This window comes from Ornithorhynchus anatinus, chromosome 2 (genome assembly GCF_004115215.2).
Source record: "Ornithorhynchus anatinus isolate Pmale09 chromosome 2, mOrnAna1.pri.v4, whole genome shotgun sequence".
NCBI classification, from domain to species: domain Eukaryota; kingdom Metazoa; phylum Chordata; class Mammalia; order Monotremata; family Ornithorhynchidae; genus Ornithorhynchus; species Ornithorhynchus anatinus.
The window spans coordinates 40,610,160-40,627,514 of record NC_041729.1 but is presented as its reverse complement, the minus strand read 5'-3'; the positions used below and the strand labels follow the sequence as shown (position 1 = coordinate 40,627,514).

The 17,355-nt window shown below is 46.0% G+C and overlaps 1 protein-coding gene across 1 annotated transcript in view; it reads right to left on the bottom strand.

Moving 5' to 3' along the window:
- MAD1L1 (mitotic arrest deficient 1 like 1) overlaps window positions 1-17,355 on the bottom strand; it is a 575,141-nt gene that overhangs the window by 129,415 nt on the left and 428,371 nt on the right. Inside the window, exon 17 of the mRNA XM_029056371.1 lies at window positions 15,669-15,859. Within this exon, the coding sequence (XP_028912204.1) occupies window positions 15,669-15,859 (191 nt within the window). The remainder of the gene's footprint in view (window positions 1-15,668; window positions 15,860-17,355) is intronic.

Sequence of the window (17,355 nt, the reverse complement as noted above, 5' to 3'; positions counted from 1 at the left end):
TCTGACAGTGCCAGCGTGACGCTAGGCAAGGCATCCCTTTTCTCCAAGAGCAGGTAACCGTGAATGTGTGGTCACGAATTAATAGGGCAACAGAGTCAAACTTCATCTCCCTATCAGCAGTGTGATACAGTGGAACCAGGCCTGAAACCAACGTGCTTTAAGAGAAGGTGGAAGCTTTGGCTCCAATGCTCTTGGATGCACCAGGCACTTATTCCCAAGATGCTTCCTTCCCGCCGACTCTGAAAAATTACTTTTAGCACTTTGTAAATAAATAGGTTAAGGTTGAAAGGACACTATTCAGGAATTTCTGGCATACAACACCTTTCCAAGATTATAGATCCAGCACAAAGTTTATTTTCACGCAAGTTACTGCTACTGACCCCAGCCCAACTTGCCTAACTCAGTAATCCTTTTCACAGGTTGGTCATCTCCTCCAGCGAACTATCCTATTGATGAAATTACCGAGAGAAAGCATCTTTACCAATTCTCCTGCCAAGAGAGCCATGTTTTGTCTCTTTCATCCTCAGGCTTGCTCAGGTGTTGGCCGGCTAAGATCAAATCCCAACTGACTATAAAAGAGAAGAGGGTGTGCTAACCTGTTCGGATGGAGGGCACAGGAGTCCACAACCTTGGGCTCCTGGAGTTTGGGTGTTAGCTGTCTGCCTTACCCTTGAGAACACCCAGGGTTTAACAGTGGCCAAAGTTCTAAATGAGTTCTGATTTTCCGCTACAACTGCTCGGCAAACATGAGACACAGAGTGGATGCCCAATGATGACTGCAAGTCTGAAGTGAGCATCTGTTAATTAGACACTCAATCATTCAAACCAATGCTCAGACATTCAACTCATGATATTTATTAAGCACTGCATACTGCGCAATGTACTAAATGTTTGAGAGAGTACAAGAGAGTAAGGAGATGGGTTCTCTGCCCTCAAGGCAGTTTATAATCATCATTTACTGGGTCATGTGTGTGGAATATCCCCCAAGGGGTTCAGGACTTGCATTTCCCAGAAGACGTTAGTGATATCACTGGAGCAACCGATTTTCCCTTTAAGATTTCTTTTAATGGTATTCGTTGAGCACTTACTATGTGCCAAGCACTGTACTAAGCACTGGGGAAGATACAAGTTAATCAGGTTGGACGCTGTCCCTGTCCCACATGGAGCTCACAGTCTTAATTCCCATTTTACATATGAGGTAACTGAGGCACAGAGAAGTGAAGTGACTTGCCCAAGGTCACACAACAGACAAGTGGAAGAACCAGGATTAGAATCCAGGCCCTTCCAACTTCCAGGCCCATGCTTTATCCAAAAGGCTGTGATGCTTCAGATGGATCTTTCCCAGCGACTGCTGGAGAGAAAGAATAGCATTATATCCAAGAGAAAGAGCCTTCGTTCTGCATTTATTAATAGTGTTACATGCTTCCACGCAGACAGGCAAAGCAAGGGACAGGAACTCATGTCATCCCCACTTTTCTTGAGGAGAAAATTTAGGAGACTCAAGCCTAAGTGAACTTCTACAGCCATAGCCAAGTTAGTCTCCTTTGAGATACCCTTCCCTGGGGTGGGGGAGTTTACCTCTATTCATTCAATAGTATTTACTGAGCACTTACTATGTGCTAAGCACTGTACTAAGCACTTGGAATGTACAATTTGGCAACAGATAGAGACAATTCCTGCCCAATAACAGTCTAAACGGGGGAGACAGACAGCAAAGCAAAACAGAACAAAACAACAGTATCAAGATAAATAGAATCATAGAGATATACGCATCATTAATAAAATAAATACGGTAATAATATATACAAATATGCACAGTGCTGAGGGGAGGGGAAGGGGAGAGAGCAGAAGGTGGAGGGGGAATGGGGAGGGAAAAAGTGAAATGACTTGCCCAAGGTCACCCAGACAAATGGCAGAGTCGGCATTAGAACTCATGACCTGTGACTCCCAAGCCCGGGCTCTTGCCACTAAGCCGCGCCATTTGAGGCATACTGTCTAGGATGAAGACCATTCCAAGGGGTATTTATTAAATTCCAAATGTAAGAATCGGGGGGTAACACAAAAGGGGAATTTGTGGAATAGGGGAAGGGGATGGAGAGGGGAGACACACACACACACACACACACACACACACACACACACACACCCTTGTTTCTGCAAAACAAAAAAGGGATAAACCACTGATATCCAAAAAATGATAACCACTGATTTATATTATTATTATTTGACAATCATCATCAATAGAATTTACCTGTTCATATGTGCCTGGAACTGTTCCTAGCACTATACAAAGCAAGTAAAACAGCTTACATCAACCTGGGCTAACACAAAGAAGACAAACAGTGAATCAATCACACAACAAACCAATTTCTCTAGGAACCAATGTATCACCCTCAACTTTACCCTTCACTTGATGGAATGGTGAAAGTAAGTCTTATAATCCTGTTGCAGGAACGAGAAATAATCAAAATGAAATAGAGAAATTGGTCAGGTGCCAATAGCATATAGTTCCTAGTAGCACTGATGGAAAGACTTGCTGTTGGGAAACAGCAAACCAATATCAGAACTTGCCAGTCAGTCAACAGAATTTATTGAGCACCCTCCATGTGCAGAGTGCCAGCATAATAATAATAATAATAATGGTATTTGCTAAACCCCCTCTCAGGATGGCACCTGGAGAGTTTCCAGTACTCTACCAGTCTCGGCTATGGGAGGGAGAGTCAACACAGGCATACCCATTCCATTCCTGGCTCAGCCAGTGGCTAGCGATCAGAAGGCAATCTGCTATAAGTCAAAACTCCCCTGTGTTGGGCAGCAGCGGCATGGGAGAGGATCGAGGGTGGAGACTAGGTTTACTGCACAGAAGGTGGCAATGGCAAGCCACTTCTGTATTTTTACCAAGAAAACTCTGTGGATCCACTACCAGAATGACTGCAGATGGAGGCGAGGCGTTCTGGGAGAGATGCATCCATGGAGTCGCCTCGACAGCATAAAACAAGACAATTGGTCAAACACTTACTCTGTGCCTGGCACTGTACTAAGCGCTGGGGTGGTTAAAACTTGGGGCTCACAGTTTCAATCCCCATTTTACAGATGAGGTAACTGAGGCACAGAGAAGTAAAGTGACTTGCCCAAGGTCACACAGCAGGCAAGTGGCAGTTCCCGGATTGGAACTCATGACCTTCCGAATCTGTGGTCTATCCATTACGCCATGGATTCAGTGCTAGGTTCCTGCTATATTCATTCTTTGTTCAAAAAACTAATTGGGGACCAGATACAGATTATAGTTAGGCTCCACCCACGCAAGGTAGGCTTCTAATGTGTGGAAACTATTCCGCTCTTTGTCTGGGCCGCAGAGGGAACAAAGCCCAGATTTGTTTGTTCAATTCACAATGTGGCCATCTGGGTCCCCAGGATTTTAATTTAAAACAATTGCCAATCAACAGTTGGTGATGAAATGCAGCTCTTCAACGCCTCCACCCTCCTCCAATAACCAAACACTCTCAGCCCCTCTAGCAAATGTATCAAAATACGACAGGTGTAACGGAAACTCTTCGTCACCACAACATGGCCTGACCACCGGCTTGGCACAAAACGCTTCCAACTGAAGGCGACTGACTTTTTACCGAGTGCAAATCCATTTTCTGTTGGTCCTAAGCAAGGATGACGGTGGCAGACAGGGAAACTGATGTCTGGCTCATCGCCTAGGTAAGTGATGGCCAACAGCCTGGTGCCCTGCCTGGGTTGGTGAATTGGAGAGGCAGGAAATGGGAGACGTGTTCTTAGGGCTGGCTGCTGCATCTCCAGATCACTCTGACAAAGAGATTGGCGACGACTTGGAGTGCCCTTCGAGTGCAAAAACCGAAGAAGGTGCAATAGAGCCGAAAAACACAATTTTATTTTGAAAGGATGAGAACTACGCCCTCTCCCCAGCAGCGAGCCTGAGCAAGCAAAAAATGAGAAATGACACCTTGATTGATTGATTGATCTGAATTGCTCTGGGCATTGATATGCCAAAATTAAGGGCTATAAACTCAGCTCCAAATTAGCATTCTCTAATGTTCCTCAACTGAGCCAGATGGATTTTTGGGCATTCGATACTGGCCCAGGAAAATTATGTGAGTTTTTTTCAAGCTTTCCTCCTCTTCTTGGTTATGTAATAAACTGAGCAGGAAACAGCACCAGGATGGGTTAGAGAAGGGCTGCTGAATCTATTTTGCAGATTCACGACTGTACAAGGGACCTACTGTACCCTTTGGATCATCCCTGTTTCAGCTCAGCCAGGACCATGTAAAATCGATAAGTAGTTGTTACTCCCCAAGCCTTTTACTTTCAGAATCTTTCTTCCCTGTGTGTGAGCTGTTCTGGAAAAGGACTGGAAATCAACAGGGCAAGAAGAGTCGTCTAGGGACTTGAGCAGGAAACCGGTGGCCAGGAATCTTGGTTCCCCCTCCAAACTGCTATGTCCTTTGTGTTACCTTGGGCAAAAAAAAGGGACCTGTTCTGAAATATCAGTAATGGGGATGGCATTCTTTTGCTAGCAGAGCACTGAACCAACAACCATCATCAGTGAAGGGAGGAGTGAAATTTTCCTAAAATGCCTAGGAGGAAAAAAAAAAATCTAATGGACTGTTAAAATCAAACACGAGAGCACTTTTCTCTAACCCAAAGCAGACACCAAATCTCTTTTCTCTGACTAGAAGCAATCCTCCGGCCCACAAAGGGTTTTACTAACCACCATGAGAAAGTGGTTTATCCTGCAGTAGTGGAGGCTTTGTTGAGATAAAAAGAATCAATCAGTCAATCAATTAAACAAATCAAATCAATCGATCATATTTATTGAGCCTTTACTGTGTGCAGAGGGATAGTACGATACTGCCTAGGAGGACTATTAGATATAAAAATGGGTTACCAAAGGAAGGCCAGACTCTCTTTCCATGAAAGAATGATCAAATTGCTCATCTGCCTGCGATGGCTTAGAATGAGAGTGAGGGGACTTTCGATTTCAAGAAAGGCAAAGCCTAGCACCCTCCCAAGCATACCCAACCACATTAGTACCCTATTATGACCAGTCCTGAGGTCTCCCTGGGTATGACTGGTGGATTGGTCTCTGTGAGCCAAATTCACTGGAAAAGGACACACCCTCCATCCCTAAGTTGTGCAAAGCCAGACGAGTCAGCAATTAGGTTAATTATTGTTATGGCTGTAATGAAAGAAGCAGATGCTGAGAAAGGCAGGGGGGCTTCAGCTAGATGCTGTTGTCCGCAGTGACCGCTCAGGTGAATAAGGCCATCGGTGGTGTTAACAGCTGGGGCCTGATGGCCCTGACACATTGAACCTAGACAGGGCTTGCGAGATCAAAGAGGGGATTTTTTTCCCTAATTGCTGCCCTGACACAGGGATAGATGGGGCCCAAGGAACAATCAATGGGAAAATGGACTCAGATGCTCTGACGATCACAAATACAGCCTGAGAATGGGAAAGTATCTTTGTCTTTAATGGCAGGGAGAGGATGGAAAGAGAATGAGCAGCAAATCTGCCCCACACAGAGCAAACTCAGGTTGATGAATGACCCGACTCTCTGGCTCTCCTTGGCAAAAGGTTTTAGCTTGTAGAAGCAGACAGGGCTGTTTCATTATGGCCTGAATATTTTAACTGGTTTCATGACCTTTACCCCTGGCTGCTTCTCAATGCTGCTCCCTCCTCTCCCTCCTCAGGAAGCACAGCCAAAGGAGAGAGAGTGGGTCATTAAGAGAAATTCTCCCCTGCTACCTTTCTTTGCTTTATAATCAGGATGTGGGCACTGATATCTCAGACAGAGGTTCTAAGACAACTGGCAATATTTTCTTCCAGGGGTCGGAGGGGTATGGGATCCTACAGACTTCGAGTATGATTATTAGGGCTCTCTGTGACCCAGACAAAGGGCAAACAGAGGCAAAAGTGGGAAAAATTGCCATCCCTGAATTTACTGGCTGGACAGGCTAGACTTGGCCTGTGGCAGGATCATTAGAATTTCTGAAGAATCCCTTGTCCTTCAGGACTACTTAGACATCGCCCTGCTCCTCGTTTAACTCTGCCCCAGGAAGCGATGGACATGGGACTCCAGAGATATACTGCCATGGTAAATACACAATAAATACGATTGAATGAATGAATGAATGTGTGGCCCAGGACACCTGCTTCCGCTCCCTAACTGGAGCGGAGACGGTGGGGGACTCCTCCTCACCGTGCTCCGTGTCTCCCTATCAACGAGCTGATCAAAAAAAGGGTAAAAGTGGGAATCAGCAGCTTTACCCCAATGTAATTTTGGAACTGTTCCGTCTGACCCTGGTGACAGTGTCCTTGAGTTGCCTATCCTCCACCCCAACCCCTCCAACGCTGAATGGGCTTGTGCTGGGTTCAGCCTCTTCAAAATAAACCGATTGGGTGGAAAAACAGTGCCAGGAGGGGGATTAGGATGCTTGGGCTGTACTATCATTCAAGAAGAGAGAACAGTTCTCAGATCAACTTCATTAAAGATGAAAGAAAATTATTTAGTGACTAAGGCATAAAGCGGAGAGTAGTGAGACAAAGATAAATCAGCAAATTTGGGGGGTTATGTGGGAGGCTGAGATGAGCTGAAACAGTGGCAGGCTGACGCAGACGGCGGTGCAGTACAGGAGGTGCGAGGAGAGAGCCAAAATGAAGCAGAGGGGGCTTCAAACAGACTCTTTAGTCTTTATAACCCCACACAGATTGGTTGACAGATCCCTGTTTCAGAGCCCTTGATTACAGCTCCAGGGGAAAAAAAAGGTTCTTTGACCTTTTCTGCAATTCTAAATCCAGCTCGTTTGACAGGAGACGTCATGCTAAGATACAAACTGCTGTGTCTCCCAGAGCTGGGCAAGGAATGAATCCTCCAAAAGCCCCACCAGAAAATTGAAAACAAAATATAAAAATAAAATAATGGATAATTAACAAGACTGAGGAGTGAGCGGAGGCCTGCGATCTTTAATCAGCAGCTCTGTGCCTGGCCCTTTCCACCGATGAGCTCCATTGTTGTTTTTGATTGGGTGTGCAAGTGTGCGAGACGCTTGCTGAAAGATGGCACTCTATCAAAACCTGGTCTTCTTTCTATTCTAGTGTTTCGTGCAGAGGCACAGTGAGATACACATTCCCACAGACAGACATACTCACAGAGACATACACGTATCCTGAGGAACCAATACATGCAAGACTTAGGACACGCTTTAATTTGGCCCCATGAGTGCTCTGCCTATATCTGGCAGATGCAGGTCACGTTCCCAAGCGGAGGCAAAAATTACATGTAAACCAGAGGGCAATGACTGACCCATATGAGAATCAGGTTGGCCTAGTGGATAGAGCATGGGCCTGGAGTCAGAAGGACCTGGGTTCGAATCCTGGCTCCGCCACTGTAATTTATTTATATTAATGTCTGTCTCCCCCTCTAGACTGTAAGCTCACTGTGGACAAGAAATGTGCCTGTTTATTGTTATATTGTAATAATAATAATGATCGTATTTGTTAAGCACTGTGACAAGCACTGTTCTAAGCACTAGGGTAGATACAAGGTAATCAGATTGTCCCATGTGGGGCTCATAGTCTTAATCCCCATTTTAATAATAATAATAATAATGTTGGTATTTGTTAAGCGCTTACTTTGTGCAGAGCACTGTTCTAAGCGCTGGGGTAAACACAGGGGAATCAGGTTGTCCCACGTGGGGCTCACAGTCTTAATCCCCATTTTACAGATGAGGGAACTGAGGCACAGAGAAGTGAAGTGACTTGCCCACAGTCACACAGCTGATAAGTGGCAGAGCTGGGATTCGAACTCATGAGCCCTGACTCCAAAGCCCGTGCTCTTTCCACTGCGCCACGCTGCTTCTCAGCGTGCCCTTACAGATGAGGTAACTGAGGCACAGAGAAGTTAAGTGACTTGCCCAAAGTCACACAGCTGATAAGTAGCAGTCGGGATTAGAACCTACAACCTCTGACTCCCAAGCCTGTGCTCTTTCCACTAAGCCACGGTGCTTCTCTTGTACCCTCCCAAGCATTTAGTACAGTGCTCTGCACACAGTAGGAGCTCCATAAGTACAATTGACTGACCTTGGGTAAATCACCTAACTTCTCTGCCTCAGTTACCTCATCTGTAGAATGGGGATTAAGACTGTGAACCCCATGTAGGACATGGACTTTGTCCAATCTAATTACTTTGTACCTACCCCAGCATTTAGTACAGTGACTGACACATAGTGAGCGCTTATCAAAAGCCACAAACTCCACCCTCCCACCCACCCCCCAACTCACAGAAAAAAATAGGCTTGACATCATAGCTAATCCATTCCACTCTTCTACTGGTGGTAGAAGAAAGATGATAGTACCATCCCTTACCCTTGCTGGCAGGATATGGTTGCCAGCCCAGTCCCGGGCCTGAGGCCAGTCTCGACCCTGGGGACCATGAGCACAAGTAGTCTGGAGCCACCACGCCCCTCCCCTGCCTGATGCCACAGCCCGCCCTCTCCATTAATAATAATAATTAATAAGTATGGTACTTGCTAAGTGCTTACTAGGTACTGCTTACTATGTGCCAAGCACTGTTCTAAGTGCTGGGGAAGATACAAGTTAATCAGATTGGACAGAGTCGCTGTCCCACATGGGGGCTACCAGTCTTAATCCCCATTTTACCAATAAGGTAACTGAGGCCCAGAGAAGTGAAGCGACTTGCCCAAGGTCACACAGCATACATGCAGCAGTCAGAATTAGAACCCGGGTCCTTCTGACTCCCAGGCCCTTGCTCTATCCACTAAGCCACACTGCTCCTCTGAAGCTACGTTACAATGCCTCCATTGTGACGGAGCTACCACCAAGCTCCAAAACCTGAGCCGCTCAAAGTGAAAAGTTGGCACCCCTGTTCACCATCTCTCAAACGGTCACCACCGAGACAGCTTCTGCATAGGCAAGCACCTCAGCCACAACATCTAGTCGATACGGCAAGGTGGCAAGCCCAAGTGCTGAGCCAAGATGGATGGAGGAAATTCATTAATGTTAATCATGAAGAGTACTGATGCCAAGGAGAAATGATGGGCAGCAGTCAAAATACCCACAACCAATAAAACCTCCTGCCTCAGTTAACAATGAGAGAGCGCGGGGATTGCAGCAAACTTTAGCCTGAGGGGAACTTCCTCCAAAGCCGCCCCTTTAGGAACTTGCTGCCTTTTACTGCTTGCTTTCATCCAAATTTCCTCAAAGCCATTAACAGAGGACACCAATTCCATTCTCAAATGTCTCTCTGCTGCAGGAAAATACTGGCCAAATTGGTCCTGCTCACCCTATTCTTTTCTATCCTGCCGCAGGGCAAAACTAGCCTATGAATCCACAGTTCTTCCACCAGTCTTGAAATTGTACAGCTCTGGGGTCTACGAATCTTCACGGGCAGCTTGTAAAATAATGTGTGCGTTCATGGGCACGCATCTGGGTGTGTGTGTGTGTCTGTGTCTGTTTACACAGTCTGTCCGGTTACTTAATGGGATGCTAGGTTTATAATACCAAAAATCTCTCCCTACTGGACACTAACAACAGCCATTCCAGATTCCCACTGTCTTACCGCTGTATCATTCAGTATCCAGTATCTTTTGCCTATGTCTGAGTCAGATGCTGGGCTCTAGGTGCCCTGACGTGCAGGCCAGCTCTCCCCAGTCATTCATTCATTTATTCTTTCAATCGTATTTATCAAGAGCTTACTGTCTGCAGAGCACTGTACTAATCACTTGGGAGAGTACAATATAACAATAAAGAGATACATTCTCTGCCTAAGATACATTCCCTGCCTACACTGACCTTCCAGACCCACACAGGGGGCTGGGATTCCCCAGGTGGCCTCTGACATTCTTCAACTTGACAAACTCAGCTGTTGAGTGCAGCAGGACCACTGGGCTTCTGCTGGAGCTCAGCTCGCACCATACTGGTGCACTCACAGGCAAGTCACTTCACTTCTCTGACTCTCAGTTTCCTCATCTGTAAAATGGGGATTAAATGCCTGTTCTCCCTCCTCCAGAGACTGTGAGCCCCAGGTGAGACAGGGGCTGGGGTCTGGCCTGATCAGTGCTTGGCAAACAGTGAGCACTTAAATACCACTAATATTAACAGTATTTCCTGCTTGGAACATCCCTGCTCTTGAGGTGCTCCAACACTGTGGGTAACCGGCAGTACCTGGCTAGGTTTGGAAATCACCTTATAGCCTCCTTGAAAGATTAAAGGTAAAGGATGTGATGACATTAAACTCTCTGAAAGTGGTTCAGAAGTTCCTCCCGGGGCCCTAAAGTTCTTCGGCACCTGCAGAAACCAGGTAGGAGCAGGAAGACTCTTAAGGTCTAATTATATGCTATAAATTGAGAGAGAGAAATCAACACGAGCAACATCCTGCTCTCCGACCACTTCAAGTTAATGAAAATGTGGCTACCACCCCCGAGCCACATGCCGCTTTGAGATGTCAGCATCAACACACAGCCTTAGCGTGAGGCTGGCATCCAGCTCCAAGACTTGGCTTGCATTTGGCATCTAGAGTAGGCAGTAAATGAGCAAGGAGAGAGGTGTTCATCCCGCAGTGAATTTGAATGGCAGGTTTCTTGGGTTTCATGCTTGGGGAAGGCAGCTGATCAAGGAGTAAATGAGATCGGGAAAGAAAGTTCAAGTTTTCTGGGGTTTATTTTCTCCTACCCCCTTTCTCCTTTTTTCCCAAAAGGAATATTAAGACTCTAGAAAGTACTCTCCCCATTCATTTCCTAAAAGGGCAAAGAAGGCTAGGGAAAAGAGAAAAGGCTAAATCCAGTCAAACTCTTGGGATCAAAAGAAAAAAGGGGTTGGCTCTGTTCCTTCCTGCCACTCACTGGCAAGAGTCAATTCCCTTTTTTAAAAGACAGTTTTCATTTGGGATGGGAAGGCTAGGGCACAATCTGGACCTCTGGAACAACAAGGACCCTGATTAGACTAAGGCCAGCATAGTGATCAATGCTTTCAAGGCAGCTCTCCAGAGCTGCACCAGAGGAGCTTCTGACAGACTCCTCATTCTCTAGAGTCAAACCTGATCCTCTTGCTGAGTTGTAAGTCTATGGTGTCCTGGGAACAGAAACCTCCAAAAGCCTGCCAGGAGCCCAGTTGATTTTACTTCTCACCCACTCCATAACTGAACTGGAGTCACAGTGAGCCACAAGTGGGACCAGCCTCTCTTCTTTCATGAGGGAACCCTCTTTCCGAATATAATGGAGTCAGAAGTCTGTAGTCCTAGACCCGTTTCCACCACTGACAATGAATTTGAGGTTTAAAGGGTTTAAGACATTTTTCCAGTTTGACTATCTGTAAAATGGTGATAAAAATCCTTACAAATTCCTGTCTCATCAAGATATTAGAACAAAATACACAATGCCTCTAAAAGCATGCTAAGCTCTTTGTAAGAAAGATGCTCAAGTAAATTTTCATTTTAACAAAACACAGAGGACCCTGTTATTTACGGTTGTTAATCTGAAAATTTGTCATAATATACTGGCTGTTTAGTAACACCTGGAGACAAACATATCTTTTTAAAATGTCTTTAAAAATGAAATGTACTACTAAGGAGTTGTTAAAATAAGACCAGATTGGATAGTGCTAGAAGGGATGATGGTTTTGTTATTACTTCCTTTCCTTATTCCTCAGTTGAACTGTCCCAACTTTCTAATCCCTATGGGTAGGGAAGCAGTAAGAGCTAGAAGTGATTTAGGCCATCTCTGGATCAACCGAGGGAGAAGCACTACATATCAGTGGCTCTTTTTAATGAACCAGCACGCTAATGCCTGAGTTCTAATCCAGGCTCTGCCATGTACTTGCTGTGTGACCTTGGACAAATCATTCTCCATGCCTTAATTTCCTTTACAATTTACAATAAGTGGGGATTAAATATCTGTTCTCCCTCCTACTGTGTCTGACCTAATTATCTTGTCTCTACCCCAGTGCTTAGTACAATGCTTGGAATATTATTATCAGCTCTTCAAAATGGCTTAACCTAAAGTCCAAGCCTAAACCCAAGCCTGGAAGGGAGGAGCCTTGGGTCTACTTGGACCTCTCACCTGCCTCATCACACTGCCATACCACCCTAGTCCAGTCACTTAAAAAAAAAAGGGTATTTGTTAAGTGCTTAGTATGTGCCAAGCAATATACCAAGTGAATCAGGTACAAGACAATCAGGTTGGATACTGTCCTTGTCCTAGATGGAGCTCAAACTCTTCATCTCTATTTCACAGATGAGGTAGCTGAGGCACAGAGAAATTGAGTGACTTGTCTGATGTCACATAGCAGAGATTACAACCCACGTCCTCTGACTGCCAGGCCTGTGCTGTTCTACTACACCACGCTGTTTCCCTTTTCCCTTCCACTTCCCCTCCCTCTGGATATTGCCTTCCCATCTCAGAAAGTAGAGGAGGGGGTGGGTTCAGATCCCTGCTCTGCCACTTGTCAGTTGTGTGACTGTGGGCAGTCACTTAACTTCTCTGTGCCTCAGTGACCTCATCTGTAAAATGGGGATTAACTGTGAGCCTCATGTGGGGCAACCTGATGACCCTGTATCTACCCCAGTGCTTAGAACTGTGCTCTGCACATAGTAAGCACTTAACAAATACCAACATTATTATTATTATTACAGCAATCTTACCTTTGTGTTGTGGAGCCCTAGACAGAGTAGAAGGCCAGATATTCTTGTCCCTTTCAACATGACCCTCTAAAGGGCCTTATTGGTCTTGGAGCTCCACTTATAACCCGCAGCTCATTACCCAGTTTGACTCTTTGATGGCTGACCCCGCCATCCCATCAGTAGGTACAAACTCCAGCTGTTGCTTGTCACTGTTCCTGTCAGGTTATGACTGTCTCAACTCTTTTGCTCCACCTGCCTAAGCCAGCTACTTAGACCCGGAGAAGGCATGGCCAGAAGCAGATAAAATTTAAGGCACGTCTCCTCCAAGAGACCTTCCCAGCCTAAGCCCTCCACTTTCTGCTTCTCCCACTCCCTTCTGCATCACCCTGACTTGCTCCCTTTGTTCTTCCCCTCTCCCAGCCTCACTGCATTTATGTACATATCTGCAATTTATTTATTTGTATTGCTGTCTGTCTCCCTGCTTCTAGACTGTAAGCTCGTTGTGGGGAGGGAATGTGTCTGTTTATTGTTGTACTGTATTTTCCCAAGTGCTTTGTACAGTGCTCTGCACAAAGTAAGTGCTCAATAAATATGACTGACTGACTGAATGAATTTAAGTGCTAACTGCAGCTCCCAGGGAGGGAAGTGCAAGTGTTCTCAATTGCACTGTAAACTGTAGCTGGTTGGCTTGGAGGTTTGGCTTGATTCTCTGTCTTAGCGCTGGGAAATGGTAGAAGTGTTGATGGCCTGGAGTGATTCATTTTTCATGACATCTCTCGTTCAGAGTTTAGAGCAGAGCTACGAGAGAGGGAGTCTGGGAAGACTTGAGTATGACCATGGAGGGGAGGACATAGATTTCAGCAGTCTAGACTTCTGAATACCACTGAGTCCTGTGATTTTAAGGCACAGTTCCAATGGGCAAAATATTCTTCAGAGGTTCACAGTTTTGTAGTAATGGAACTGGTCCTTGAAGTGTCATCTAGAACAGATTTTTCTTTCTTGTGGGGTTCATTCAACATCCTGATTTGATCTTGGAGGGCCTCAAGGGTGCCATCCTGGCTTTTATGGCATATGCCCAGGATCTCCAGTCTAAGTTCTCCAAGATGGATTTTTAAATGGTATTTATTAATAATAATAATAATTATGGCATGTTAAGCACTTACTATATGCCAAGCACTGTTCTAAGCACTGGGGTAGATACAAGGTAATCTGGTTGTCCCCCGTGGGGCTCATAGTCTTAATCCCCATTTGACAGATGAGGTAACTGAGGCCCAGATAAGTTAAGTGGCTTGCCCAAAGTCACACAGCAGATAAGTGGCAGAGCCGGGATTAGAACCCATGTCCTCTGGCTCCCAAGCCCATGCTCTTTCCACTAAGCCACACTTGGTATTTAGTAATAATAATAATGGTATTTGTTTAGCACTTTCTATGTATCACACCCTGGGGTAGGTACAGGTGAATTAGGTCAGACCCAGCCCCTGTCCCACATGGGGGTCATAGTCTAAGTAGGAGAGAGAACAGGTATCTCCATTTTACAGTGAGGAAACTGAGGCAAAGAGAAGTTAAGTGACTTGCCCAAGGTCACACAGCAAGCAATTGGTAGAGCTGGGATTAGTACCATCCTTCTGATTCCCATGCCTGTGCTCTCTCCACCAGGCATACTGTCTTATTTACTGTGATCCATATTGATAAAGTTTAGAAGACTCTGATCTGACTCACCCCCTGCAATCAAACAGCTGCACTTCCTTCATTCCAGCTATACAAAACTATATTCTGTTTTTCAAGAGTGGGAGATTTTACAGTTTCCCTTAGTTAACCACTGGACTGGGAGACTGACCATCTTCACTTGGAAAGTCTTCTTACTCTAACTTTAATTCCTTGGCCTATTTTTTATGGTATTTGTTAAGTGATTATTATGTATCAGGCACTGTACTAAGCACTAGGGTAGATACAAGATAATTAGATTGGACACAGTCCACGTCCCACATGGGGCTCACAGTCAATCTCCATTTTAGGTGAGGTAACTGAGGCACAGAGAAATTAAAAAACATTCCCAAGGTCACAAAGCAGGCAAGTGGCAGAGCTGGGATTTTGCCGTCTCCACTAGACCACACTCCTTCATCCCAGTATTTCAAGCCTAATTAAATCAATCACTCATTCAATCAATCAAAAGGTGAGTGTCTACTATGGGCAGAATGCTGTACTAGTCACTTGGGAGAATACGATACAATCAGCGGATACAATCCTTGCCCTCAAGGATCTTAGGATTTCTGCCCTGTTCTCAGCAAGGAAAGCTGACACTCTCCTATATATAACAGCCCTACCCCAACGCTGAAATATTATTCCAGAGCAACAAACCCTGGTGTTAGAAGGACAGCACCAGTTCGGGGTAGTAAAGATCAACAAAGGGTGGCGTGTCTCCCTGAAAGATTCCCCCCGACCCAGGTCACCAGACTGCCAAGCTACCAGCGGGAAGCATTGCTTTGTCCATCAGGCAGAAGAGGCAGTTTGCCCAGATTCCTCTGTATATACGCAGTCAGGACTCCTCAGACGCTGCCAGGCCCTTTCCCATCTCCTAGTTACTACTCAGGGCAGAATTTTAAAAGCAAGAGTCAGCCAGGGAGCAGAGGTACACATTCCATCAGCATCTTCCCACACCCAGTGTGCTGCCACACTAGACCACTCCAGAGAAAAACCGAGGATGGGTCAGGGACTGGTCAAACTCAAGGCAGGGCAGGGTCTCTGTAACGTAATTTTTCCCCAGGACCCGCCACTGCCTTAACACGGTCCTGACAAGGGACCGCTAACAACACCCAGCTGACACATGCAGCATTCAGCATTCTGATCTGGGGGACCGGCGCCAGTGGAGAAGCACTCATTTATCAAGGACTAATGACTTGATTTCTTCTACCAATTAGAACGGAAAGCGTGAGCTGACAGCTTTATCAAACATTAACCAACAGCAGAGCTGGGGGCGGAGGGAGGGAGGGTGGGGATGGAGGCTTACTTTAAAGATCAGGCAGTCCGATTTGTGCTCCGCGTACATCGAGGTGAGTCGGTACTGGTTCTCGGTTGTGATGTCAATCTGGTAGCCTGTCAGGGTGTAGCAGACTTTCCGGAATTCCTGGATCTTGGTCTGGAAGACCTCCTTCAGTCGCTGATTCTTCAGCTCCGCACTCTCCACCTGCTTCTTCAGCTCTGCGAGGCAGGAAAGAGAGACACGATTTCATGAAGGGGCTTGAACATTTTAGGGTGTCTTTTTTTATTTATTTGGTTTTTGTTAAGCGCTTACTATGTGCCAGGCACTGTACTAAGCTCTGGAGTAGATACAGATTAATTTGGTTAGACACAGTCCCAGTCAGACAAAGGATTCACAGTCTTAATCCCATTTTACGGATGAGGCAAGTGAGGCACAGAGAAAGGAAGTGACTTGGCCAGGATCACACAGCAGACAAGTGGTGGAGCTGGGATTAGAACCCAATTCCTTCTGACTCCCAGTCCCGTGCTCTATCCACGAGACCACATTGCTTCTCGCACACCACAATTAAACACTTCTTTTCGCCACCCCCACAACTCCTCTCATTCACTAAACTCAAGGCAGAAAGGTGAGCAAAGCCTACAGTGGGGCAGCAAAAAGTTGTAGAGGCCACATGTGCGCCGTGAGCTCCCACCAATCCACATCACTTAAACTGCCAAGCTAGAGAACTCCCTCCTGGCTCTGGAGAGAAAGGAATGGATTCAGCGGCATGGAAACCCAGAAGATCACAAATTGGCCACATGCCCTACTTCTGGGAGTGAAGAGGTATTAGCTATTTCCAACAGGAAGGCAGCTTCCCAATTTAAAGCTATTATCCTCTCTCACATTTCAGGATGCACCAGGTCTACCATGGGACACAAATCCACACCTCCTGGCTGATAATCTTCACCCTGTTTATGTTGGGCAATCTTAGGACAGCAATCCTGCCCTACGGGAAAACCTCCAACAGGCGTTATAAGTGGCACCTTCAAGTACGCCATTGGGCCTTGTTGGGAACTCCTCCCCGCCCCCCAAAACCAGAGCAACAAACAGTTGCTACAGAGAAGCAGTGTGGCCTAGTGGAAAGAGCCCGGCCTGGGAATCGGTGGACCTAACCCCGGCTCTTCCACCTGTCTGCTGTGTGAACCTGGGCAAGTCATTTCACTTCTCTATGCCTCAGTTCCCTCATCTGCAAAATGGGGATTCAATACCTGCTCTCCTTCCCACTTAGACTGGGAGCCCCATGTGGAACTGAGTACCTTTTTATCTATTTGAGCGCTTAAGTACAGTGCTTGACGAATAGTCCTTAATGAATACCACATTATTATCATTATGATTACCATTATCCTTCAGAGGGAAACATCAGAGAACCTTCCCCTTAGCCAAAGTGCAAAAGGTCATGTCACCTCACACCACTGGGTTGGAAAGACTGTCAAATGACCCTGAGAGTCCAGCAGGATTGGGGAAGAAGGGACCAACCCCAGCCCAACTGCTCACTGTCATTGCTATCTGTTTCTTTAACAGGACAGTTTTGCATAAAAGAGGCCTGGGGGACTGTATGCCACTCACCCCATGCTTTATTACCGTAATGGGAGCTGCCAGCAGTGTGAATCCTTCAAGAGGATACACAACAATTACCATGAATCTTTCACCCAAGGTGCCTTCCGAGTAATTAAAC